Below are 27,061 nucleotides of genomic sequence, written 5' to 3'. Positions count from 1 at the left end.
AATTAAAATACATAGTTTAACAAAAAAATAAATGAAACTTATAATTATTTTATCAATTATGTGTAATATTTATAATGAAGCTGGCAATTGGTCTTAATCTTTTTTCTTGTCATTCTCTGAAGACGAAGGCAGTGGTTCAACATCCACTTTACTCACTTTCACCTATAACAAATATTTAAAATATTAGAATTTTTGCTAATAAGACAGAGGTCCAATTATAAAAAACAAAAATTGATGACTTGGAGCAGAAATCATTGGGTAAAGCTATTGAAATAGTTAATATACCTATAGTCATAGTGAAGATTGTAAAAATCATCAGAAAGCAATAATATTTGAATATAACAATAAAAACAATTACAACATTTATTTTAATTTGAAACAAACCATCATCAAATGAGAGGTCCTCATTTTGAGCAACATAATACGTCTTAGAGGTGCTAGGAATATGAAGGTATTTTGAATACAAGTTGTATGAGAAGGGACTCTTAAAATTTATTTGGGATAACAAATATGGAGAGTCAATTTGATTGGTTATTTAACCGTGAACATATTTTTAGTTAAATTTTTTCTTTGTTTAGCAAGAGCAGGCCGGTTAAATAAATAGAAAATTTTGGATCAATAGTTGTGAGCTAAATGGGGTATGCCCCACACAAAACAAGCAAATCTCAAATATCTTTGTTAGGCATGTACAAATTAACCAGAGTCAAAAACAGTTTAAAGATTCCAGATTATAGATCTGTATTCTAAACTCGGACTAGCTTAAGAACATTATAAAGATTTTATTGATTTTATTTTATTTTAATTTGAAGTCTCCAAAGCTTTAAGAGAAATATTGAATTATCGTTCTACATCGGTAATCTCAGCAATCACTAAAATAATAGAAAAATGATCAAAAATTTAACTACATAAGTTTCATTAATTTAAAAAAAAAAAATAGGTAGAAAGAAGTATTTTTTAACTTTTGTTTAAATCTTATCTGCATAATAAGCTACAATCAGTAAAAATAAATGAAAAAATCAATAATTTTCCAACAAGAAGATAAGTTATAAAGCAAAAAACCAATTTTATGACTTATTCCTTTTTCCATTTATAGAAGCGATTTTCTTGAGTTAGATAGAAAATGGAGTTATATTAGCATTCACTAATGATAGAGTATTATTTTTTGATATTGAGAATTGGTGAGAGGCTGACACGAAAGTAAATTTAAAATTAGTAACAGTAAATAGATACCTAGTATTCAAAAATTGATTTATCTCTATAATTTCATGTTAATAAATTTTTTCCTTACTAATATCATTAATTATAAATACTATATGTGTACTTAAAAATACCATATTTATAATCAATATTGATACATATTTTCCAAAGAAAATTATTCTAATATTACACATAAATAGATGCTTTTGTGGAAAGAATATAAATTATTGTAATCTAAAAAGAAATGAATTTAATCTAAAAAGGGTACTCTTCACTTCATATTTAGGCTTAATATTTGACCAAAATCTAAAATGGGTATCACATATTTTAATTGTAACAATTAACAATAAAAAATCAGAAAATGTTTTTTTATATCCAAGGAATTTCGAAATATTTTAGATACAAATACTGTTGGCATAATGTTTAGCAACAGTGGAATCTATACTGATATAAAATGGTCCAATTGTGTGAGGGTCTACTTACAAAAATGCTTTAGAACCACTTAATGTATGAGGGTTATCTAGAAAGTAAGTTTGCAAACATTTTTTGGGCCAGAGGAAGTTTTGTTTTCGAAATTGGGACACATGTAATTTTGAGAGGATTGTTACAATTAGGTTGAAAAGCTATCCGAGTCTGACAGAGTTTTAGTTTCAAGGGGATGTTTTAAGATGGATACATTAAACTAAATTTTAAGTTGTAAAAAACTTAAGTTTTCAAAAAAATCTTATTTAATACATTTATATGTACTTAATAAAATGATTAATCATTTGATCTTACCGCTTCTTCAGATTTCTCAGTTGTTTGTGTAGCTTTAGGGTTGTCTGAATTTGAGGATTTCCCAAATTCATTACAGACCTTCATTATATCTAATGCATATGTAGTTGTAAGCATATCTTTTTCTTGTAACTCTTGATATTTTGCGCAAATATTTTTGATGTAAGTACTCATCCCCTTTTGTAGCATTTCTCTAAATAAAAATTTGACAAATTAAGTTAGTTTTTTTATATAGCGTTAAAATTATGAAAATATTATGTAATATACTGTTCAATAGCATTGTGTCCACCATAAAAGCCACGAGACACTAGGAAACATATGTCACATTTATCAATGCACTTCATTGTTTCATCTCCAAAATAATCAGAAAAAACTCTGTGTCTACACCTATTTTAACAAACAAATATTAAATAAATAATATTATTATATACAATATTATAGGTACCAATCATATATCATACTTTAAGCCTTCACAGTAATCTTTCATATAACGAGAATGAAGAAACACAAGGAAACTTCTTGATGATTTTTTTATATGTTGAACAGTACAGATTTCAGTCACTGCATCAGCCATAATAGATTCATTTTTTGAATTATAGTATGATGTGGCTCGCTTTGTTAAGTAGATTCGACATCGTGCTGGGTTACCGTCCTTTCCAGCTTGACCTGATTCCTTATAATATGCGGGCACACTAGCCGGCAAGCCCCAATGTACTACTAATCTTATATTCGTTTTATTAATTTCCATTCCAGAACTGCTGGTGACAGTAAGAAGTTGATAATGTCCTTTCATAAACGAGTCTTTAACAGCATTACCATCAGCTTCCTCTAGCCCTGTTTAAAATTAAAATAGTTTGTAGGATATTTATATTAAATTAAACATATTTAATGTATTTACCGGCATGATAAGCAGCAATCGAAATACCGTTTTGTTTTAGATCTTTGACTAACTGTTCAGTAACCTCTCGATTCTTACAAAATATTAATCCAGAAGGTTTTTCCGAGTCAGGCTAAAAGATAATATGTTAGAGTTAACACGCGTCTATTGTAAAAATATAATACTTACTCTATGATTCATATTTTCTTCAGTTAAATATTTGTCAATGAAGCTCTTTAAATGAGGAACAGAAACTCCATTGATATTGTCTTGAACTACATCATAAAATAAATTAGGTCTGTGGCATGGAATCGAAAACCGTATAGAAGTCTTAAGATCCTTTTTCATGTGTAAAGCCCTCCTCATGAAATCAATAACCTATTTATAATATAATATTATATGATATTTAAAAAAATTGAAAAAGTTACATCAATAATAATTAATATTTTATTATCTACATCAAGACCGGCTGCAGCCGTAGCCACAATCCATGGAATTTCCTTGTACATTCTTCTTAACATGCCCAGTGGTTGATAATCATAATTCTTTTGACCATAAATCCATTCGTTTTCACAATGTGATTCATCGATAACGATATATGATAAATTGTTAGTTTGTACTAAATGAGACAACAATTGCTGAAAAGAAAATCAAGATCAATCATAGTAACGATTTTATTTAATATAGTATTATATTGACTGACTTTGAAGGCTGTAGTTGAAGCTTGATCGGTAGTCACATAAAGAAAGTGGCTTTTTCTAAATTCAGATTGTAAATCACCATATATACGTATTTTTTCATCAGCAGTTGTTAATGTAGATATAACTTCAGTATGAATTTCCAAATTTCTCAATCTATTAACTTGGTCCTACAAAAACAATATTTATTAGTTATTACTTACTTACATACCTACATATTTAATACCATCAATTTTTGTCGGATAATTTATTGACACTCACCATTATCCGTACAACATGAGGAATGATCACTATTGTCATTCTCTTTGAATAAATTAAAGAGGGTAGTTGGTAGCACATTGTCCTGCCATGACCACTCGGAAACGACACGATAACATCTGTGTTTCCTACAAACACGTAAGTGAAATTTAAAAAACCATAAATGAAACCTAATCAAATAGGATAACCCAATAGCAAAATTAATTCAGTGTAAGTACTTACTTTTCAATATTGTTAAGATAGCTTCCTTCTGCTTTTCGTTTTTGAAGTCGGAGTGATGGAAATATTGACGCAAGTATTTTAACAGTGATTCGATGTCCATGTCAATTATATTCTTACGCCTGGTGGGAAAAAAATGATTGGTTATTAATTATACAGACAACGATGCATATGGTACAATCGTTCGCCAGTACAATATTATTATAATGTAATCGAATATTTGTGCAACGTGCGAGCTCAAAAAAAAAAACAAATTGAAACAGATCGTCTACAACAGTAAACAATTCAACAATCAATATCATGACGAAAGATAAAAGATAGTCGACTGAATATACCGAGGTACTATATTACTGTTTAACTATCGATAGAAGCGCTCGAGAAGTAACGATAGTGGTGCATGGTAAGTTGTAGTACAAACTACAAACCATTATAGACTCTATATATATCGTATCATTTGACGAAGCATTTACAGCAGCTGTGGGCCAGCGTGGCTGAGTGGAGCTTTGACAGCGATGGCATCACAAGTACCATTAATATTAATAGTGTACACTCACATTTTTCGTTCGACATAATTGTTTTACAATATTTCACCCTTGACAAATACAATACCATAAATACATGATACGTACTCATGTGTTGTCATGATTTCACCCACGATAGTCCATATTATATTATTTACAACCTACTTGCAAGAAGATAATATACGTCGACATATTCATGAATCACGATGGAAATATATTATTCGATACAATAAATTACGCGGCTGTTAAACGACGCACTAACACCGGTGAGGTTTACCCGCATGCGCAGAAATACGAGTCACCATTATCAGCGTTATGCTGTCCAAACAGTATCGATATTACTGTCTACCACAGACAGTAATACTGTCATAGGTAGTCCGTGCTGTCCTCGGATATCAATAAGACCCCGCCAGTAGATATCAAAACGGTTTTGTTATCTTGAATTTTCAATGTATCTGACAGCTGATATAATATTATAAAAAAACCTTTTACATAAAATTAACATTAACAATGGTCGAGGCCGTAACTGCGGAGGGAGACTTAGGGGTTCGGACCACCCACGCCCACCACCTCCCACAACCCCCCGACATGTTTAACAGTTAAGCAAGTATTTTTATATTTTGATTGTAAAAAATTGTAAGTATAAATACGTTAATATAAAAAAAATTGAACCAATCCACTTTAACATTGAGCTTTCTTTCTTGCACAGTCCATATATGTCTTCGATTTTGGTACAACCCCGTTTTAAAAATTTGTGTGTATATTATAATATACTACTTATTATTATATTCGATCATAAAAAAATATATTAAACAATGAGTCTTTTAAATAAAAGTTCCCTTTTTCATTGCTCGTGGTTGATGGAGATTTTACATTATACTGATATGTATACTGTATACTGTATCGTGTGAAAACAATTATTTAATTAAGCTACTGTTTAATTGTCTATTGTAAATGTTCCCGTGTCTAGGATACATTGACCAGTAATCATAGAGCACTGTGAAGACTAATAAATAAGCTAGATAGGTATGTTTATTTAATTAATTAATTAATTGATATACATTAACAGCCATAGTCCAATGGCACAGTGAATGAAATAATAAATAACACATGAAATAGCAAGAATGGGCAAATAAATGATCATTTTTAATTGAGTTAAATTAAGTTGATAGAATATAGTTATTTTAATTTTTTTTTTTAACTCAGTTAAATTAAAAGTTACATGGAAACTTCCACTTATCTTACTAACTTAGTTATTTTCCAAAAGAAACTTTATATCATTATTCATTAGTCGCCAAACAAAAATAAGTAATACTTAATAGCTATTAACTAATTAATTTATTATTAATTATTAATTATCATTCATACCTATATTTTCTGCAAACATGTTTTCTCGATAAACCTCAATCATATATTAAAATATACCAACATATTTAATTCTATAAATACATACAGCTTTATGATAAAAATGTCATATATTTATGTGCATTATTCCACAGGTAAGCACATATTATATAACTATAAAGTACCTGCATATCTTATTTATTAGACTTCACAGCGCTCTATGATTATCTGTTAGTTTATTCTAGAGACTAGAACATTTACAGTAGATAATAAAACAACAGCTTAATTCAATTGTTTTCACACTTTAGTACTATACAGTATATGTCAGGGGCGGCCAAATGGTCAATTGCGGACAATTTCAAAGTCGATCATGTTAGAATTTATTTTTAGGGATACTCATACGAAAGTTAATCGAGTTTATAGTGAACAAATTATAGATAAGTTTTATCTGTATGACTAAAACATTTTTCTATGAAAGTCGATCCTCAAAGGTGAAATATATTTTTAGTAGATCTTTACCAAACAAAGTTTGGCCAAGATTGGTATATATAATATATATATTAGTATTATGTAAAATCTCCATGAACCGTTATCAATATTATAAAAAGAGAGAACTTTTATTTAAAATACTTTAATGGTTTTATATATCTTCCAATAATTTAAGTAATTTATATACCAAATTTTCAAAACAAGGTTGTACAAAAACATAGACACATTAATATATGGATGCATAAGACTTGCAAGTGTAGAAGTTGATTGAAAACCGAAACTAAAACCAAAATTCAGACTATGTAGGCATTTGTACATACATTTCAGGCAGTGGTTTACCATTATGTACACTTAAAATTGTAAAAAAAATATTTTAAATGCTTTTATACTTTATGGATGGACACATAACCTATCTCTCCTATATAAAGAATTTGAACTAGTCTCTTATTGAGATGCATTATCTGCGAACAAGTGAGTAATCGTTGCATCTTTATCACACCAGTTGTCACTCACAAATTTCCAGAGAGAATGTAGCTATTTGAATAAATAAGCGATAAATATACACACACCAGTGCAAAAAGTACATCTCAACTAGAGATTCATCACTTATAATATGTGCTTCAAATATTGTGACATAGCCAATACCTATAATATGATCTAAGAATCTTACCTATAATTAGTAGCTAAATTTTATTCTCGATCTTCTCCACAGAATACAGATATATAACTTTAAATATAGTACATGGACAACTATATAACTGTTATCTTCTAGTATATTTTTGTGATTTTTCTTATAACTCTTCTCATTAATGCAAAAAAAATCCAAACATTTGTTGTGATCTCAGTTATTTTTTAAGAGCCACAATTTAAACTCAAGTAAAACAAAACCCAGTAGTTTATGGATGTAGACAACACTTGGGTATAGCGTCCCCAATATTGGTCAAGTATCCAAGTGCAGTGTTCAGAAAATAAAATGCGTTCACATTCACTGCATATTTGCATAATACACACATATTCATGTTCAGTTAATTGCTTTTATATGTATAATTAAATTGTATGTAATAATAACATGGATGTATAATTGGAATGTATTATAAAATTAAATTGATCGTCATTTTAATAATTTTATTTTGAACATAATCAGTGCAAGATTAGTGGGGTCCAAATTTATTTAAATCAAAGCCAAGTTAAAATATACAATTAATATGATATAAAATATATTCAAAAAGAAAAAAAAATAGTCAAACATTTTTCAGTATTTTTAATAACATGCATTAATAACATCCTTTATAATACAATTAACAATTACTTTTATTAGAGTTAAAAATGTCCATTGTAAAATATATTACAATATCATTCTGAATTACTGAAGAGTGAGGATAGATGTGTCCCAGTCAATTTGCTTAAGCATTTGGAAATTATTACAAAATGTGTTTACTGCAGATAAAAAAGGTACAAAAATTATACATTAGGTATTTGTGCGAAATTCACTTATTAGATATTTTAAGATAAATTATGTTTGGTGAAATCCGTATAGTAAAATTATTGATATGAGATATAAGGTATAACTGCAGGTACTGTATTGGTACTGTACTTCAATAAATATAATTAACTGGATTCACCGTAAGTACTAAAATAAAAAACATGTATTTTCAACAATTTTTTAGTGATATGTTTGATGATTCAAAGGCATTATTTTTTTGCAGAACACAATTATTATTCATAGAAATATTACTGGTGACAGCGGAACACATTTAATCTATAACTACAGTAGTACAGTATGATAAATGCTCTAAATAATTTTCATACCATTTTAATATACATTTTAGTAAGTGGCGGGCGCAACTAGAAGAGTATCGATTTTTTGATGAATAACATTAATAACTGTATAAAATGGGTACGATGATAGTAATCAGATACAGGGTGTTTATAAATTATGATTATACTGTTTGTCTGTGACTGAAACAGTTTAGTTCAAGTAATCCCAATAATTAAGATAGATGTTCAATATGCAATGATTAAGTGACTGTTAAACTCAATTAAAAAAATGTGTTATATGTAATTTGTGGGTAAACCTATTAAAAATGTATTGAGCACACATGAAGTATAATATGTATGATGGTAGCAAAACAATAGTCGGTGATACATTTAAAATATTATTACAAAAAATTGATATAGCTAATTATACTACAGTATGTGTACAATATTTTGTACCTTTAATTATGGCTATGTACATACTTTTGTCAGTTTGTATGAACTAATAATGAAAAAATATCAATATGAGCAAACTGGAAGATTTTAGAATTTATTATAGTCATAAATAATAATTAAACACCAATATCAAGATAACTTCTTATGTATTCGGCAAATAACATGAATGTGCTTATGTATTTGAATAATATAATGTAATTTTTTCAGCATCCCTACATTATATAATATGATAATAAATTAAGATTAGTCATTATTATTAGGTACCTTGCAGTAGTGATCATTGGTCAATCATCAATGGTGTCAAGTTGAAATTTAAAATCGTGGACTAAAGATATTAAAATATTTATATTTTATCATATTTTAAAGAAATATTCAAATATTGAAATATGTATACTTAAACTATAATTAAATTTGCTGCCTAGTTGTTTTTACAGATCAATAGAAATAAAATATGAAATAAAAATATTAAGAGGTACTTTTAATTTTATGAATACATGAGGACAAAAGCAAACACATTTCACGGATGTGATCCACATCTGAAAATTCATCCGATTCCGCGTATGGCGGGGGACAAACGCCGAAGCAATAAAAACACGAGCTCATAATTTTATGTTTTTAAGTTGGGATTGGCCGTACAGGTGAAGCCATGAAAGTTAGTTAAAAAGAATATCATACAAATATTATCATAGCTCATGATAGCATAATAACTGTATTACGATGTACGGATACGTCTCGTACAGCTGATGCGGTTAAAAACGAGACAACGTGTACGAAATTATTGACTGGTTAATGTTGTCGAGCTATAAACAATAGGTGCCAGTGCCTTACAACACCCTGTGTGGCTGTGTATGGCACATAAATAACAAATTGGGTATCACCATAGAGTAATAAATCATAATAATAATACAGATATGGGTGATCGCACAGCCGATAACGTTGTGATGAAATCAGAGTGCAATCGCGAAAGGGACGACGAAAGGAACATCGGCCAAAAATTCTGAGTACACACGACAGGTTTAATGATCAGTGATCACAGTAGGTACCGATAACGGTAGCGAGTCACGACTAACGACCCACCAACAATGAATGTAGACTACCAAATGACAAATGCAGGATTTGAATGGTAAGCAGCGCGTTAAAGCAATTAATAATTAAAGTGTTGTATTTTTACTACTCCAGTGACAAAAAATAGGGGAGTCGTCTTACATCAATTAGACCATTGGGGGTAAAAATAGTAAAGGTAAATACTAAATAGTACTATAACTAAATACTTATTATACAACATAAATACGATAATTGCATCATAAATTTTACATTAAAGTACTACTTACTGTATTGTTGGACAGAATGCCTTACCGTTGCGCAATACGTTGGCGATCAGCGATAGAAAATGAAAATACTAGTTGTAGCTCTCAGATAATTCAATCGAAATATTTATTAATTTGAACTATATGACTGGTATTCCAAATAAGTATCCAATAACACACCGTACAGCAGCAGACAGACGGAGAAAGGACAACAGACGTCTAACAGGTGGTAAACACAAATTATGGTTTACATCAGCATCCAGGAAAACTCCATTGTCATAATATCATGAAATGCATAGAATGCGCGCCTCGATACAGACCAGCGTCAGCCACAGGTTATTTGCCCCCATTGTACCAACCATCCACCTTGGTACCAACATTGCATCACAATAATTTATCATTTATGCCAACGTACAAATTTTAAGTCAAATTATTTTCGTAAGTTAATATAACACACACGTACTGGTATATTTTTTTTGTGTGGAGTTCTGACAAACTAGTAAATACTGAGTAGTACCCCCCTTCACAAAACTACAAATAATTTGTTCTTATTGTCTTGGAAAAATTTTCGGTGATAGCATATAAGACTATCTATTTTGGCGGGAAGCACAAAATATTTGACCGGCCGGAGTCCTTGAGGACGTTGGTCAGGTGTTCGTGGCTTGTTTATATATCGCGATGTCTGCCGGTATCTTGACTGGGTAGGGGAGGGTGAAGCTACCCTAGCCAGTTGAGGCGAACAACCAGAGTGCGTGCACAGAGTCGTATGACGTGGCGCACCACACTACCAATCATGAGATTTCCCTATACCAGTAAATTTAAATACATTATTATAGTTGTGAACCCAATAAGGTGAAGTTGTAAACGTATTAGCTTGTTGTGATAAAACGTTTATCAAGAGCTAGACTTTATAGTTTGTATTTTATTCATGCAAGTGTGCAACACACGTGTTATTACTTTTAAACTTAAGGTTTATATTTTTTTATTATTTAATGATTTCCATTGTTATTTTCATAAGTGTTGAGAACATTGTTTAGAGTCAATTCAGTTTCAATAAAGTTGTATCAGTTGAGACGACTTTCAAGAAATTTAAACAAATCCTTTAGAACGAGAAATGGCTACTGAAGTTCCGGATGATCTTATGGATTTGGTGGCAAAAGAAATAGAAGTTACGAGGCTATCATTGGTATCAATTAATCCCGAAACTAGAAATGACGGTATAGCACTAATTAATCGACTGTTACTGGAACATACTGGAGACACGAGTGATGGTTTGTTATATTTACACTTTATTAACTTTATTTTAATATTTATTATTTATTTGTATTATGTAACTCTATACAGGATTAAGACTTACTAATGAAATATGTATTGAATATTAACAAGCTTTGAATTAAAAATTAGTATATCTTGTCATGAAAGTGTTAATAAATTGTAAAACATGTAGCCAGTAATAAATGAAATTCTGGTTTAAGCACCAATAAATTAAAAAATATAAATGTTTGTATTTCCTAAAAAGTAATAAATTAGGGGTGGGTGAAACTCCAAAATATGGTCTCAAAATGAAATGAACTTTTTAATCGCATGTCGAACCGAACAATGCATATGATATCAAACTTGAACCCAAATTTTTGTTCAACAACAAACCACACCTGTACCATATATTTCATTACGAAACTGAACCTAATCTTAACTTTTAAAACTTTAAATTAAATGTCAAATCAAACTTTATAGTCTTATGTTAAACCAAAATAAGTAATAACCAATTGAATACTATTATCAAATTGTATTTTATTCAAGTCTTATTGATTCTAACTTTTTATTTTTTAGTTCAGGTTTTAAAATTATACATATCTCTAATATAATGCATATATTGTAACAAATAAAAATTGTCACCGGTTGTTTGCATTTACTATCAAAAAAATAAAATAAATTATTTAAGTTTTGTAAACCTTATAAGCAAATTTAAAGCTATAAGTTAATATTTTATTGTTAACTCATTGTCTTTACTTCTTGAGTATTTTATTTAAAATACCAAACATAAATTTAATATCCACAAAGTATTGAACTATTAATAAATAATAAAATAGTAATACATGTAATTATTAAATAAAAATTAAATTAATAATTGTTAAACTATACCTATTATTGTGTAAATAATATTGTCACAAAATAAATATATATATTATAATATTATAATAAATATATTTGAGTAACCAGTAACCATTTTCAATTTAAATATTTTATTCTGTAACCATATTTTTAATTTTATTGTGTATGGCATTACTTGTAGGGTCTTTTGAAAATTAGGAACAGCCGAGAGTTTTATTTTTGAGCTTGAATTTATATGTTACATAATGGGAAGTAAGAGAAATGTAAGACTGTTGTGCTTGACTTGACCCAAGGTCAAATGTAAAATAAATTGATTTTAATTTCAGTCATAAACACATAGTTTTTGCTCCCATATATCACTGGTATTCATTTTTGAGATAGTATTCTACAGCGTGATAAAACATATCTATCTTCTGTAGCAGCCATCACCCCCTTAAATCCAAAATTTTTTCTGTTGTTAACTTAGCTTGTTTATAACTAGCTGAAAGATTGATATATTTTGACATTGATTTTATTGTATCTTGTTGTTGAAATTTGGAAACTGTATAAACATTATTTCTTTAGTTGATATTTAATACTAATTATAATTTATGAATTTTTTTAGCATTTCAATTGAATGATTATTTGATGATATGGAGAGGATTGATTAACTTTATGTGGAAGTCTGATGAACTACTACCTCAAGTAAATAATATTTTGTGTATCTTAAGGAAATATACATCTATAAATTTGACATTAGATACTTTTTATTTCAGAATATTTATCAATTATCCATCATTTGTTATTTTTGAGCATTTTAAATCAGTAATTACCACTTAAAAATTCTATTATTTAGTATATTATTTTTCAATAGAAAAACATAATAATCATTCAAAACTATTTGTCATAAATAAAATATTAAATATATATTATTATATTTTACTTAATAATAATATTAATATTAATATTCTGTAATAATAAATGTCTTGAAATATAGTCTCAACTAGACCTGATAATATTGTAAGACCTATGCTTATACCTAGTGTATTATGAAGCATCTTAGTTGAATCACTAAATTCAGTGATAGAAAATGCGACAAAATAATAGACACTTTTATTTAGATATAATATATGTTTATTATACAAATATTTATTATAATACAATTATTATAATATAAGTATGTATTATATTTTAATACAATTTTAAATTAACATTTTCAGGGAAGTGCTATGGAAAAGATAAGTTATCTTATCCATAGTTGTACTTCTTATCAAGGAAAAATATTATTTTTAAATGCACTTTTTATGACCATCAAAGATGAGTGTTTGTCAACAACTCAGCATCATATTGATAAATGTATGATATTGGTGAGGCGTTGTTTAAGACAATTTCTATTTACCTTTTTCATTTGTGATTGGAATTTTGAGAATATGATTAAATTGAGTGAGGTTCTATATACAGCCTTCGAATCATTCACTCTTAGTTTAAGAATTCGTTTACAAGACATTTTCTTGGAAGAACTAGCTAAAGTATGTATTTTTTTGGTTTTTATGTACATAATTATTAAAATTGTGTTAATATATCTTTTTAGGTAAGTAGAGGAATAATGCCAAATGAATCATTGGTCATTATTTTAGATTCATTCCTAAGTTACAATTCGGAGCTCAATGATTTTATGTTAAGAAGAGAAGTTACCCAAAATGTATTTATAAATCTTCTATCTCTACCATTTGAAGTTAAGAAAATGTTAGGAGCCAAGTTTCAAGCTCGGAGAAAAGTGAGTAATTAAACAACTATTTTCTTTCTCTATTTACTTTATTATATTTATATTAGTGATTGGAAAAACCCAAACCAACCTCTTTAAAAAAAAAAAAAAAAGCTGAAACTAAGTATTCAAATATCTTATTAATCTTTGACTGTAGAATTTAGAAAAATAGTTTTTGATTTAATTTTAGGTATAAATTTTATAATTGTCCTATTAAATCAGTATTTATCTCAACTTAAAATAGCTGTATAGTTTATTAAATACATGGATATTAAAAAAAAATGTATTATTTAAAATACTAATGCTAATTATATAATATATTATACATAATTATGTACTTTTATTTGTATTTATTAATTTATATTTAAAAATAATTGAAGTTTTACAAATAATATTAACCTAAATAAGATTCATTTCATGGTTTGATTTAAGAATTGTGCCAGATGTATAGTTAAGTTTAAACATTTTCCTGAAATTTCTATCAGTTTGTTCAATCACTAATTTAAATTAATCTATTTAGGTGTCAATAATATTGTAGTTCCATAACTTAATTTAATTTCAATATTTTACATTAGATTGGTAAACCAGGCAAATCATACAATGACTTAAAAATGACTTGCATCGAGTTCAATCCTCAAGACGTAGTAAAGGTTTTGAATAAATATGTAACTGAAGTTGATTTTACCAGAAAGTGTTCGTTGGAATTAACTAAATCAATAAAATGTTATAGCTGTTTGAGAGATAGTATCCAACCCTGTAAGCCAAAAGACTTGAAACTAAATAGTCAAGTATTAAAGCAAAGAAAGAAAAAATATGTATCTAAAATGGTATACGAAGGAGTCAAACAATTGGAAATAATTGATTCTAAGAGTAAAAAAAATGGCCGTGCAGTTAATGTACATAAAAGTCTTAAAGAATTTAATAAGATGGGTGAAATAGTAGAAGAACGTGGAAAAATTGGAAAATTTATGTGGAAAGTCAGAAAGTTTAATAATGCCAATACATTAAACAAGGATTTCAATTTACATAGATCATGGAAAGTATCAAAGGAAACAAAAAACAACAGCACTAACACTGTGTGTATGAATGATGATGAACCACCACTTCAGGTGCCGGCTGGATTTAAAGTTGAAGTTTTAGAGACTCCAGAAAAAGCACCAACAAAAATGTCAAAAAAGTTTTCAACCCCAAGGATAAAATCTATCAAAGTTGGTTCATCCCTAAAAGAAAGTAAATCCATTAAACTCAAAAGGAAAAGCATAATTTTAAAAATCAATGATAGATCAAACAAGAAAAATATTAACAAACAAAATTCTCCCATCATTAAAATTGGTACTCCTAAAGTATCAAATGCTATTCATAACAGTTGGTCTGTATCTACAGACTATGGAGGGTCTGCTTTAAAGAAGGCACCACTTTTGGTGCCTGCTGGATTTAAGGTTGAAGTTTTAGAGACTCCAGAAAAAGCACCAACAAAAATTTCAAAAAAGTTTTCAACCTCAAATTCAAAATCTATTACAATTGATTCAACTCCAAAAGAAAGTAATTCCAATAAGCACATATGTAAAAGAATAAATTTAAAAATCAATTATGGATCAAATATGAAAAATATTAACAAACAAAATTCCCTTTACATTAAAATTGGTATACCTAATGCCTTAAACAAGAGTCATACAAATAGTTGGTCAGTATCTGTAGACAATGGAAAGTCTACGTCTAAAAGGTCACCTCTTTTGGTGCCTGCTGGATTTAAAGTTGAAGGTTTAGAGACTCCACAAAAAACAACAACAAAAGTTCAGAAAAATGTTTCAACCCCTAATGGAAATCATTCAATTGATTCAAAAAGCAACAAATTTTGTAATATATTAAAACGTATTTCATTAACATCTATAATTACACCAGAGAAGAGTTTCAAGAGCCCCAAAAGCTCTGAAAGTCCAAATTTTGAACACAAAGTATTGCGACGAAGAACAATTATAATTTCCAAGAAAATACCCGATGGACAAAATGAAGGTACACCTAAAAGAAAAATGCATGAAACTTCAGCTACAAAAGTTGTGCAAAAACGTAGGAAAATAATAGCAAAAGAAGAAATAAGCATGTCAAAACCTAAAGAAATTTTGATTAAGGCACATGAAAAAGTGGTAAGTCAAAACATCTATGTATGTTATTACTTCAAATTTAACTTGATTTATTTTTTGTGTTTATTGTAGCGAAATGAGGTCTATGAAAATGGTTTTGGTTCTCTTAGAAGAAGTCCTCGGCTGTCAATTAAACATGATTTCTGCCAATGTTGAGCGAGGTAAAAAATGTTTGTTGTATCAGAATTCAATTTTGAAAAAAAATTCAATGTTTTTATTTTTTACTTTTTTGGAATTCTATTCTTTTTTGGTTTTTTAGATACTTTGCTCGCTTTTAAGTAACATTTTGTAACATTTTTTTCAAAATATGTTCTGCATTAACACATTTGTTAGTTTAATATTTATTTTTATATTATATAATGTGTTTCAAGGATATGACTCATTAAATTTCATATTGTTATGTTTCATTTCATTTCTTGACAACCTTTTGTCGTGTGTCATTTTCTTGAATTTTTAGAGCTTAATTGGTTTATTGTAAGTGCTTTTCTTAACATGTTTTATTGCTTCAAAATCTAAACTCTAGAAGCCTAGACTAATGACTACCAACAGTTCAATCTTAAATTATTCTTATAATTAAAAACAAAATTATGATTTGTATAAATAAATACAATTTAGTCTTAATATAATGATATACCTATAGACTATAATTAGTTAGATGTATTATTTTTGTAGCAGTTTATAATCAAGTGTATTATTATGATTAATAGTATTAAATGGATGGGGAATAGTCATCTACTATCTTTTTTATCTGGCTCGTTCTCCATTTGAAAATTCATTATATTTTAACGTTTACATAAATATAAAAATAACGTTATTATTAGAAAATATACTTGTAGAATACTGCTATGACAGTTGAAACACTATATGAGTTGTAAATAGATCCATTTTTATCTACAAAAGAAGATTGAATAGTGCTTATATAATTTCACTCTAAGATGATTCAAAAATTGTAAACACGATTTTGAATGAATGTATTACAATACTTTGATTACAATATGTTGGCACTTGACCCGAGAAAGATTTGCTACCCCTGACATACACCTATTATCTAATGAACAGCGCTTAGAAAGAGAAACTAGTGGACAAGGTCCTTGAAAGAAAGAACAATGCGTTTGGAAATAATATCATGATTTATGAAGGACAATAATATTTACATTCAATTTTTTCATCCATTCAAATTATTGATATTTTTAGGATTCTGGTACTTTAATATTGATGATACGTGTCAATGAAAAAACTTAATTTTGTAGTTACATAATGACTTTTTATCACATCTGCGTTATCGTTATTACACATTTTATAACATATCAAATAAAGTTCCAAGTTCAACGACATTGATAAAATAATACATATTATCATCACAATTTTAGGTCAATCCACAATATGTTCAATATCTATGATATGATCATTTCATGGATATTAAATGTCATTGGACTTGGAACTTAATTTATTATGGTATAAAATATGTAATAACAAAGATGTGATAATCAGTATATTATTTTTACTAACCATATTAAAAGGGAGGACTTCAGTCCACCTATACAACTTATGCTATTTGTGCCAATGCTAGTACTGTACTTTCAACTGTTATGGTAGATTCAATTATTCACTCAAAACGTTAAATATGATCTGAAATAAGCATGAAAATAAGATTAACGAGTATATTCTGAAAAATAACAACTTTAAACACTTTTTTATTTAACAATATCAATAAAATAATGAAAATATTAAAATATTACTTTTTTGGTAGCCATCTATTACAATTACTTTTCAAAATGAGACAGTTTTTACAAGTAATCTGTTTTCTTTGTATATAACTCTTAGTTACTAGATTTTGATGACAATTTTTCTAGAAAAAATTTAATTAAAAATATGTCCACTGTTAAATAACCAACCAAATTGACTCTCCATATTTGTTATCCCAAATAAAATTTAAGAGTCCCTTCTCATACAACTCGTTTTAGTCGTTTTCAAAATACCTTCATATTCCTAGCACCTCTAAGACGTATCATGTTACTCAAAATGAGGACCTCTCATTTGATGATGGTTTGTTTTAAAATTAAAATAAATGTTTTAAATGTTTTTAATATTCAAATATTATTGCTTTCTGATGATTTTTACAATCTTCACTGTGACTATAGGTATATCGACTATTTCAATAGCTTTACCCAATGATTTCTGCTCCGAGTCATCAATTTTTGTTTTTTATAATTGTACCTCTGTTTTATTTAAAATATTTGTTATAGGTGGAAGTGAGTAGTGTGGATGTCGAACCACTGCCTTCATCTTCAGCGGTTGAGAATGACAAGAAAGAAGATTAAAACCAATTGCCAGCTTCAATATAAATATTACACATAATTGATAAAATAATTATAACTTTCATTTTTTTTTTTCTTTAAGTTAGTTAGTTTTTTTTTCCAATTTGTATAAGAAAATTTGTCCTATTTAAGATGATTTTATGATTTAGCTAATTATTTGCATTAATATAACTAAAATTACTTTAGAATTAATTATAAACTCAAATTGTAGCCATTTGTATATACTTAATTTTTTTTTAACAGTTGAAATAACTTTAAAATTTAAAATAATTTTTTTAACCCAAAGATATTTATTGTAATTTAAATAAATTCTGATCACTTTGTCAATGAATTATTTTTTACTCTGGTGTTTATAAGATAAGCACTATTCAACTAAATTAATATAATATTAATATATGATTTATTTTTCAACACAAAACAAAAATGTGTCCCATGAATTAAAAAAAAAATATATTACTAAATGTAATAGTCGATGGTAGTGGTTATTTGAGGATTAGCCTTGTCAAAAACTATATAAGATTAAAAAATATTTATATTTAAGAATATATTGACGATTTCTTAAATATAATACAACCTTTTTAAATGATTGTCTTTATTCTCATGCATTTTAGCATAAGTTTTTTAAATAATTTTATGTTTAATATAAAACGTGTTTCTCAAAAAATACCATATTAATTTTATATTAAAAACTAAAAGGCTTGTTTAAACTTTTTAGAATATGCAAAAAAAAACTGTACCAGTTAATTTGCTAATCTAACATATGTTAATATATTAATATGTTATATTTTTAAATATATATTAACTGATACATTTGGAAATATTAGCTCTTTGGAACAATTACTCTAAGTAAGTATACTCTAAGAATGTATTTTTCTCTTGGGGATTTTCTCTTCTTATTTTTGTTGTAATTCATGATTATCCGATGAAATATGTGGAGCAATAATTATCTTAAACATATGGTCGCAATACGATGCAAACAAATTGAGTCACATACCTGAATAATGAAAAAAATAATATATGTACTTATAATAAGTAATTGAGTTCAAAAGTGAATAGTTCTGTATTTAGGAAAAATACAATCTACCTTTACTCTATAACATTTATAATAAAGTAACTCAGCTGTAGTCTGTAACCTAATAAATGACATATCTACCAAAATAAAATATAAATTATAATTCATATATAAATAACTGAATACTTTATGTTTAAATTTTATATTTGACATTTGAAAGATTCCATATTTAGAGTTATAAATAATATTTATGGGCATATTTTTAAAAACTAAATTACCTACCAAACAGACGCCTACCAATATGTGAACAAACGCAAATTGTTTTATGTTAAGATGGTACGCATCTGAAATAAACGGCCATAGACCGTTGTTGATTATATCGGACAATTCCAAAATTTAACCTTCCAATAAATTGTTTATTTTTAAAATCATGTCAGCCACATCTTACTATTTGTTTATCATCAAATTCGTCGTATTATCGTGCTTCATATTTAAAAAAATCTGTAAAATTAAATATATCTTGAATTTCATGTTTAAAAAAATTTGTTGAAAATTTTATTTTGAATATTTTCTAATTTTTAGTGCAATTTATAGCGCTTAAATTAATGTTTGTATGTGCATATTTAAGTGCTAAAAATTAATTTTTTAGTGCAATAACTTCCGAGCCTTGAATTAATAAAAGAAACATTTTTTGTATACAGTTTAGAGGGTGTGTTGGTGATGAAGTTCCCCACAGCTCTGTTTTAACTGTGTGTGTAGGTAGCCAGAGAGGTACTTTTTGGATTTCATCAGCTATCCTAGTAAAATTTAGTTCAGCGCCACCTTTGTGCAGTTCTATAGTTATTTTTAAAACTGAATACTAGATACTAGAGTTTTTGGTTGAATTTATATAATAATCTTCAACACTTATTTATAAAATAATAGTAAGTAATTGTTTTGATCACCTACAGTAATTTAATACTAGTGTTGTGAAATCATTAAATCAAAATCACGAACAACAAAGTAAATATAGGTTATAGGTAGATAGGTATTTAAAAAATAGATGGAAAATTGGCAATATGTAGATAAAAAGGCAAAGCATTACATATGATCGATTGACCTTCATAATTTATTTACAATGGGCTTAGGCATACAACTAAATCATGCAAAAACATAACTGCCTACGCTTTTTTAAAATCATTCAAATGACAATGAGAGGTACATAGGCGGCTAGGAATGTATTTCAAATTTAAAAGGAGGACATAAGTATATAAATATATTTGAATACAAGTTCCTATGCGAATAATTTTTATTGACATTCCTTTGTCTTTGTATGAAATATTATGAATACAGAATAATAATATAATATAAATATTTGAAACATTCATATATGATACTATGATTGACTGCCAATCATAAATGATAAAATTTGGATATCAACTGCCAACATCGCCCTATCTGGCCAGTCTCATCTGTAGTAAAAAATACCCATCCAGTGGGCGTACATCGGTGAGAGGGTGTTGATTTGATCACCCTGTAAGTTCATCTTGGTAGTTTATAATAGATAAGTAATAATAAGTAATAACTAGAGAGCCCATATAAGACCTATATAACTTTGTGTATAACATTATTTTTTGTTGATTTTACTTTAGATTGATGTTGATTTTAATCATATTTATCCTTCAAAAGAAAACTCACAGCCTGTGAAGTGGGATCAATTAATTGTTAAGATTTATCTGTTAATGATATAGAAGATGGATACAGCAAATCATTGTTCAAGAGTTTAATAGAAATTAAAGAAACAGATATTGGTACAACATTTAAACTATGTTCTTAATTAATTAAATTAAGTACCTAACTATTTTTATTTTTGCTTTTACAGAAACCAGAAATCACTTAGTTTTAGATTCAATGAATGCTTAATTGGTTCCAACTTCCAAATCATGTGAAATAGTTACTATTACTAACAAACAATACACACAGTCGGAACATTTATTTCTGATGCCTAAACTTTTTTCTTATTAAAAGTTGTTTTAATGAATGACTTACATGTTCGAATTTAATCACAAATTTTACAAAGCTTGCAAAAAAAAAGAAAAAATGCAAAAATTCATTTGCATTGCTGGAGTTGACATCATTGATAGTACAAAAGATTTTTTTATGTATATTGTCTCAACACCTGTTATAAATTGTCTAACATAATTACAGCATTAGATACATGTTTAAACAATTTTCCAAGTGCGCAATTTACAGTGTCTGATTTAATCTGTTTTAGTTTGGACATTTCTATAGAAATTTATTTATGATATGCATAATGAGTGTGTAGTAGTGTCTTGTAATTCTAATAATGTTAATGTTTTTTTTCAAACTAATATTTCGGTGATATTATTAAATTGAATAAATAAATAAAAATAAATAAAAATAAATAAATTTATGTATAAAAATTTGTAAAAATATTTCCATTCATTTAACAATGGATTTCATTTGCTTTATTTGTAAATATTTATTTATTGAACTTGATGAATTTATGGTACATTTGAAGTATGTTCATTCATCATTAACATCATCAAATTTTTATTGCTGTAATATACCACATTGTACTCAAATTGTTTTCGGCTTATTGCATATATCTAAGCATATGAAATATTAAAAAATATAAATTCAAATCAATAATTTTAAAATTATTAATAATAATTCCTCAACTAAGATTTCTAATAACGAGGGGCAAAAACTCAAGGATATTTCTATCATTTATTTAATATAATGTCAATTATATTACTTATAGGCTTTCTTATTATCACAATATAACGAGTAGCCAATATTTTAAAGTCCCAACAACCTACTGGTGATGGCTGGGTATCTTAGAGGAGCCGATCGAGCATCGGAATAATTAATACTAACATGCTTAAAAACTGTTAGTTTTCTCACTAGACTAATCTCTACAAACATAATTAATACATTATTGTTCTGTGCTACAAGCCGAGTAGCTTCTTACCAAGACATGTCCATTTTTGATATTGCTTTATTTCCCAGACTTCTAAGCAATGCACTTTTGACTATTATCGAGAGAGGGCCTCCACACACTCAATCTTACGAATTATAGTATAAATAATATCATGACATAATAGATCTATTTGCCATGGTTAATAATGTTTTTTTTATCATTTTTCTTTTGTCTGTCGATCAATGATAATATTATAATTGTATCAAATCGAATATTTTTTGAAATAAAATACATTAGCAAAATAAATTTTTTTTAAATACTAAAAAAATATAAAAATTATAATTCCCCCCTCCCCCACTCCTACTGATGATCCTACTTGTACACAGTACCTATTACAATAGCTCCAGAATAGATTCGCAAGGAAAAGACCAGTCGTCTACGTTTAACACCCGCGTGGCGATGGTGGATGTGACCACCTGTGATCATCGAGTATCGTGGAACGGTCATCAAGTCACGTCTTATTGCATATAATATCTAGCGTTAAATATAATACTTTCTGAGAAACTGATTAGCCATATGGGTAGCCTCCACAAGCAACGGACCCGCTTCATGATATTAGACGATAGTAATTATCGAGCTGAAAAAATTCATTTTGTACACGACGATCCGTCGTTTTCATTAACCCACCTTCAAAAACACCCATTTAGGCTTACAGCTGGTAGGCGTGCTTAAGAGGCGGCTCGTGTGTTTTTACTAAGGGGCTATATTTAGGCAATATGGCCAACATGCAATTTTATTTCGGTGCAGCCGTCCATGACATAAGTGCTAGTCTTCAATGATAATTAGTGTGAGTGTGATTGAATGCTGGTACTTTCAGAATTAGATTCGATACCGGTATGAAACGGTATACCGTAATATCGATATTTACCGCAATATCGGCACATAATTTTAATGCAGGAACTCTCGCCATTTCCTCGGCTTGCGGGACGGCTTCAAAATTCATATTTTCGAACTCTTCTCTATATCTTGAATGATCTGTGACATTTACATTATCCAATTCCTCAACCAGGCTTATGAGAGGGACGTACGAATCACGGCCATACAATAATGTATAATGTATATATTACATAAATATACATATATAATATAACATGGTATATAAGTTTACTAAATTAATTATTAATATTACTATTTACACATTGCATGACGAATTGTATTCAAATAGTTACGTATAATATATTATAAGAACTGTTATACAAACGATACACATTTTTACAAACAAAGCAATTGATTTCAGACTGAATACGCATTGACAATTTTTATTTTGCCATTTGAAATTATCCGACTGTCGTAATTAATCTAAGTTATACGGCGGAGAATACAATAAAACGATAAATATTATCTTTATTATATTATATAAAGATATAAATTCCCATCATTAATATCTATATGAAAAATCGATACCGTATAGAGTTCAATGCTCCCCAGTCCCCATAAGTATTGAACATTTCGTTCATCGAGTTATTCGTTAGTATATACAACACCACATCTACCAGGTTCATAGGAAATAAATATATATAGGTACAAAAGTAATGATCATTACCCGTGCTATAACTCACCTCTGCAAAAATATTATCGGGCCGAAATTCACCGCTCTCCAACACCGGAAACGACACGTCTTGCCGCAACTCACCCACAGCCGCCTGAACACGTTCAAAATTAGACTGTATGACATAAGCGCCAAAAGTACATAAATTACATATCATTGGCGCCAAAAATTGTAGAACATAAGCACTCATCTAATATTGTATACCTGTTATATCCAACGTATGACATAACCACCAAAGGTATACATAATTTTCATAAATCGTTTAATATTTTTGATTTTTTAAAAGTTTGTCAATAATATACACACAAATAAATATAACTTTAATAAATTGGTTGGTTTCTGCCAATACGTAGATTAAGATCAAACGTTTGGAGTTCTGAACGATATAGTTCTACTTTTAATATCTGTTAGAGTTAGATCTACCTAACCTACCTAGGATTTTAGCGCTTTCATTGGCTGGCTAACATTTCGCAGTTAGAAATCGTAAATATCACGCAACATCTCGGTAGGCAACAGGGTCTTTACTCTTTAGCCCTTGTTCCGAAAAACTCGGGTAGTGATGACCTTGCATTGAAATTGACACAGAACCCACCCACCCTCCTACTAACAATTTATAATGAACACAAGTACTATTACATTATTATTATTATTTTTCTACGATAATTATTATTTAGTTATTATTTTCTTAGATTCATATTGAACACACACCCCTAAATATTAAAAATATCTAGTAAATCATATCAACTGTTTCTCAAAGATCATGTTCGTTTCGCCACTGGTCGTATGGTATTAATACTGATCTCTAGTGGGACGCGTTTGTTGTTTGACCGGCCGCGTACTCATCTTGTGTATTGCACGTGAAAAACGGTCGGTCGTTCACGGCGGCGATGTGGCTGCGGTGTTCGGCTGAGCGCCGCCTGCATTGTACACGTACGACTTGTTTGACTGGTAACTCTCGTATGTACGAACTGATCCCGGAACGGGTGACGGCCGACGGGTGTTTGAAACCGCGGGTCTGCACCGTTGTTTGGCTGCTGTGCAGTTGCCGTACGCGATTCCTATGCGCGCGGCGAGATTCAAATTTCAACCACACCTTACTAATACAGGTGTTATTAAATACAAGAGATCGTTGCTGCGGCTGAGACAAATTGACCTCCCCGAGAGCTGTCCTGGTTATACAGGTGTCCGCGAGCTAGTCTGTCAATTTTTGAAAAGGAAAATGTCACCAAGGTTAAACGTCGTGCCGTTTACACCAGGAGTGGATATGAAACTGGCTGAACTCGTAAGCAATCATCTTGGTTTGTTTGATTTGCAAAACAAATTGTATAAAAACACTCTTGTAAGAGAAAATGTTTGGCAACAAATCTCAGACATTTAAAAAAAAAACTGGTAAGCATTATTTCATTTTTTCCCATAGCGGCTATAACCACTAATAAGCAATTAAAATATAGAGGTAAAAGCGATTAAAACATACTTATTTTAGATTATTAGATATTAGAACTAGATTTGGATTTGTCATCCCTGCTCAATAATATCATAAATTATGTTCTCAAAAAAAAGCTTATGCACAAAAAATCACCGTATAGGTAGTAAAATATTCTCGTTTTTCGTAGTTTTTTTCATCAAACATACTTTGTTCAAAGCACATGCTATTACACCATACAGACATACAGTGCTATCGGCTAGTAAATACATGCAAATATATAGACATCGGAGCTCTATTCGGCTATTTATATATTATTATAATACACAGTATTGTAAAGTTTTAAAGTAATGTATTCAAATACTTTTTTCCGCATCGAATACTTTTTTAAATACTTTTATTTTAGAAGTATTCGAACGGTTACTATAACATTAATCTACGGATTTTTTTACTATTGAATACTATTTTTTTATTCCTTTGATTCTTAATTAGTTTTTATTGGTAATCATTGTCAAATAAAAATACCGGCCCGTCATGCTAATACTTCAACCTTATGTCCATATAACAATATTATATATTTAACATTTATGGACTATATTTTATATCGGTTATTAGGTCCGTAAAATTGTCTATTCATAGCTTATTGCTTATATCTTTTACTAATAACTTTAAAATTATTTTAATATACGATAATATTATTACTTACCAGTTCGATTTACTCACGACGAAAATAGTTATGAAATATCAATTATTATTATCGTTTATCGTCGACGGTATGGGATATATAAATACATATACTAGTATGAGTTATAACTCTACAAATCTAGCTTTCTGTATAGTGTTCAGTGTTGCTGGTGCACATTTCACTCAGAAAAGAACTAATACGACTTATCAGCATTTTGATTTTTGAATGAAACATGTTTGAAAAATGAAATGAACAATGTTTTAAGCGAACACTCGCTACGTAACTCAATCACTGTCTACTGTTGTATCGTTTTACCAGTCATCGTGTAATATTAATTTAGGTATTTATATTATTACAAATACGGTCAATACATTTATTGTTGGGTGGTCGGTGGCTTGTGCTTGCTGTGCGGTGCAGTGGAGAGGTTCGGAAAATAAATTTGGCAGGGATACGCAAATTTCTCGCGATGTTCACGGAAACACGTATGAAAATATTTACTATTATGTAAGCACAGGTCAGCTGGTGACGGCGGCACCGGTGAGTTCCAATTATAGTAGAATAACCCAGGATAATTGGGTCACGGTATCGACTGCGGCGGCGGCAACTAGTTTTGGCTTGCGTTATTTTCGGTAGTAGTGCCGTGGGATGAAGGTAAGCGTTGGGCGGAGTGGCGGCACGTTGTGTCACTGCTTCCCGTTGCCGCATCACGGTTATTCTCGATCGCGCGGTTTTTCCCCTTTGTATCAGAATACTTATTACGTAATCCTAACTTAAGAGTCCTAGCTAACGTGAAAACACACTTCTGGTTTAATATCTTAATACTATATATAGTATAATATGTATCATAATATAAGCGATTAATCCGCGGCATGTGTCGGCGTCAAAAGAAAACGTTTACCTTCTCGATGACTTGAGGTGCATATTCTTCTGCGGGTAGCCAATTCGACACGGCTACGGCGGTGGTTGCGGGCGCGGTAAGCCGGTCGTGATGTGGTGTGAGGTGGTGGCAGGTGACACTACGTTAACACATCACTTTCGCGACTTGACGGTAATGCCTTTATTGCGGTATTCACAAAGAAACGGTTTCGCAAATAGTTCCTAGACGGATTCGAATATGTGTACACAATAGGACACCAAGTTGGCATGGTGTATTGAGCCATATCTGAAGTACGCTGACGGTGACCGAGTCGCTACTGCGA

At 29.2% G+C, this 27,061-nt stretch overlaps 2 protein-coding genes across 6 annotated transcripts; one reads left to right on the top strand and one right to left on the bottom strand.

The window, feature by feature from the left end:
• Positions 1–27,061, bottom strand: LOC111035707 (ATP-dependent DNA helicase Q5-like). 5 transcript variants are annotated; one of them, XM_022317431.1, is made up of 11 exons: positions 26,761–27,061; positions 4,027–4,145; positions 3,808–3,932; positions 3,552–3,716; positions 3,307–3,486; positions 3,038–3,226; positions 2,870–2,981; positions 2,433–2,805; positions 2,239–2,358; positions 1,975–2,164; positions 1–162 (listed from the first exon to the last, which is right to left on the bottom strand). In XM_022317431.1, exons 1-11 carry the CDS (start codon positions 26,781–26,783, stop codon positions 94–96), a joined length of 1,665 nt encoding a protein of 554 aa, XP_022173123.1. In that variant the 5' UTR covers positions 26,784–27,061; the 3' UTR covers positions 1–93. The 5 variants fall into 5 exon arrangements, with proteins under 5 accessions (XP_022173123.1, XP_022173122.1, XP_022173126.1 ...); XM_022317430.1 differs by lacking the exon at positions 26,761–27,061 and adding an exon at positions 23,765–23,895; XM_022317434.1 differs by lacking the exon at positions 26,761–27,061 and adding an exon at positions 9,945–10,103.
• Positions 10,912–18,254, top strand: LOC111035708 (ribosomal RNA processing protein 1 homolog). The gene is made up of 7 exons (XM_022317435.1): positions 10,912–11,166; positions 12,612–12,691; positions 13,207–13,515; positions 13,578–13,763; positions 14,327–15,895; positions 15,965–16,053; positions 18,139–18,254. Exons 1-6 carry the CDS (start codon positions 11,010–11,012, stop codon positions 16,046–16,048), a joined length of 2,385 nt encoding a protein of 794 aa, XP_022173127.1. The 5' UTR covers positions 10,912–11,009; the 3' UTR covers positions 16,049–16,053; positions 18,139–18,254.

Source organism: Myzus persicae, unplaced genomic scaffold (assembly GCF_001856785.1).
Source record: "Myzus persicae strain clone G006 unplaced genomic scaffold, MPER_G0061.0, whole genome shotgun sequence".
NCBI classification, from domain to species: Eukaryota; Metazoa; Arthropoda; class Insecta; order Hemiptera; family Aphididae; genus Myzus; species Myzus persicae.
The sequence above is the reverse complement of the archived record's forward strand: the minus strand, read 5'-3'. Positions and strand labels throughout refer to the sequence as shown.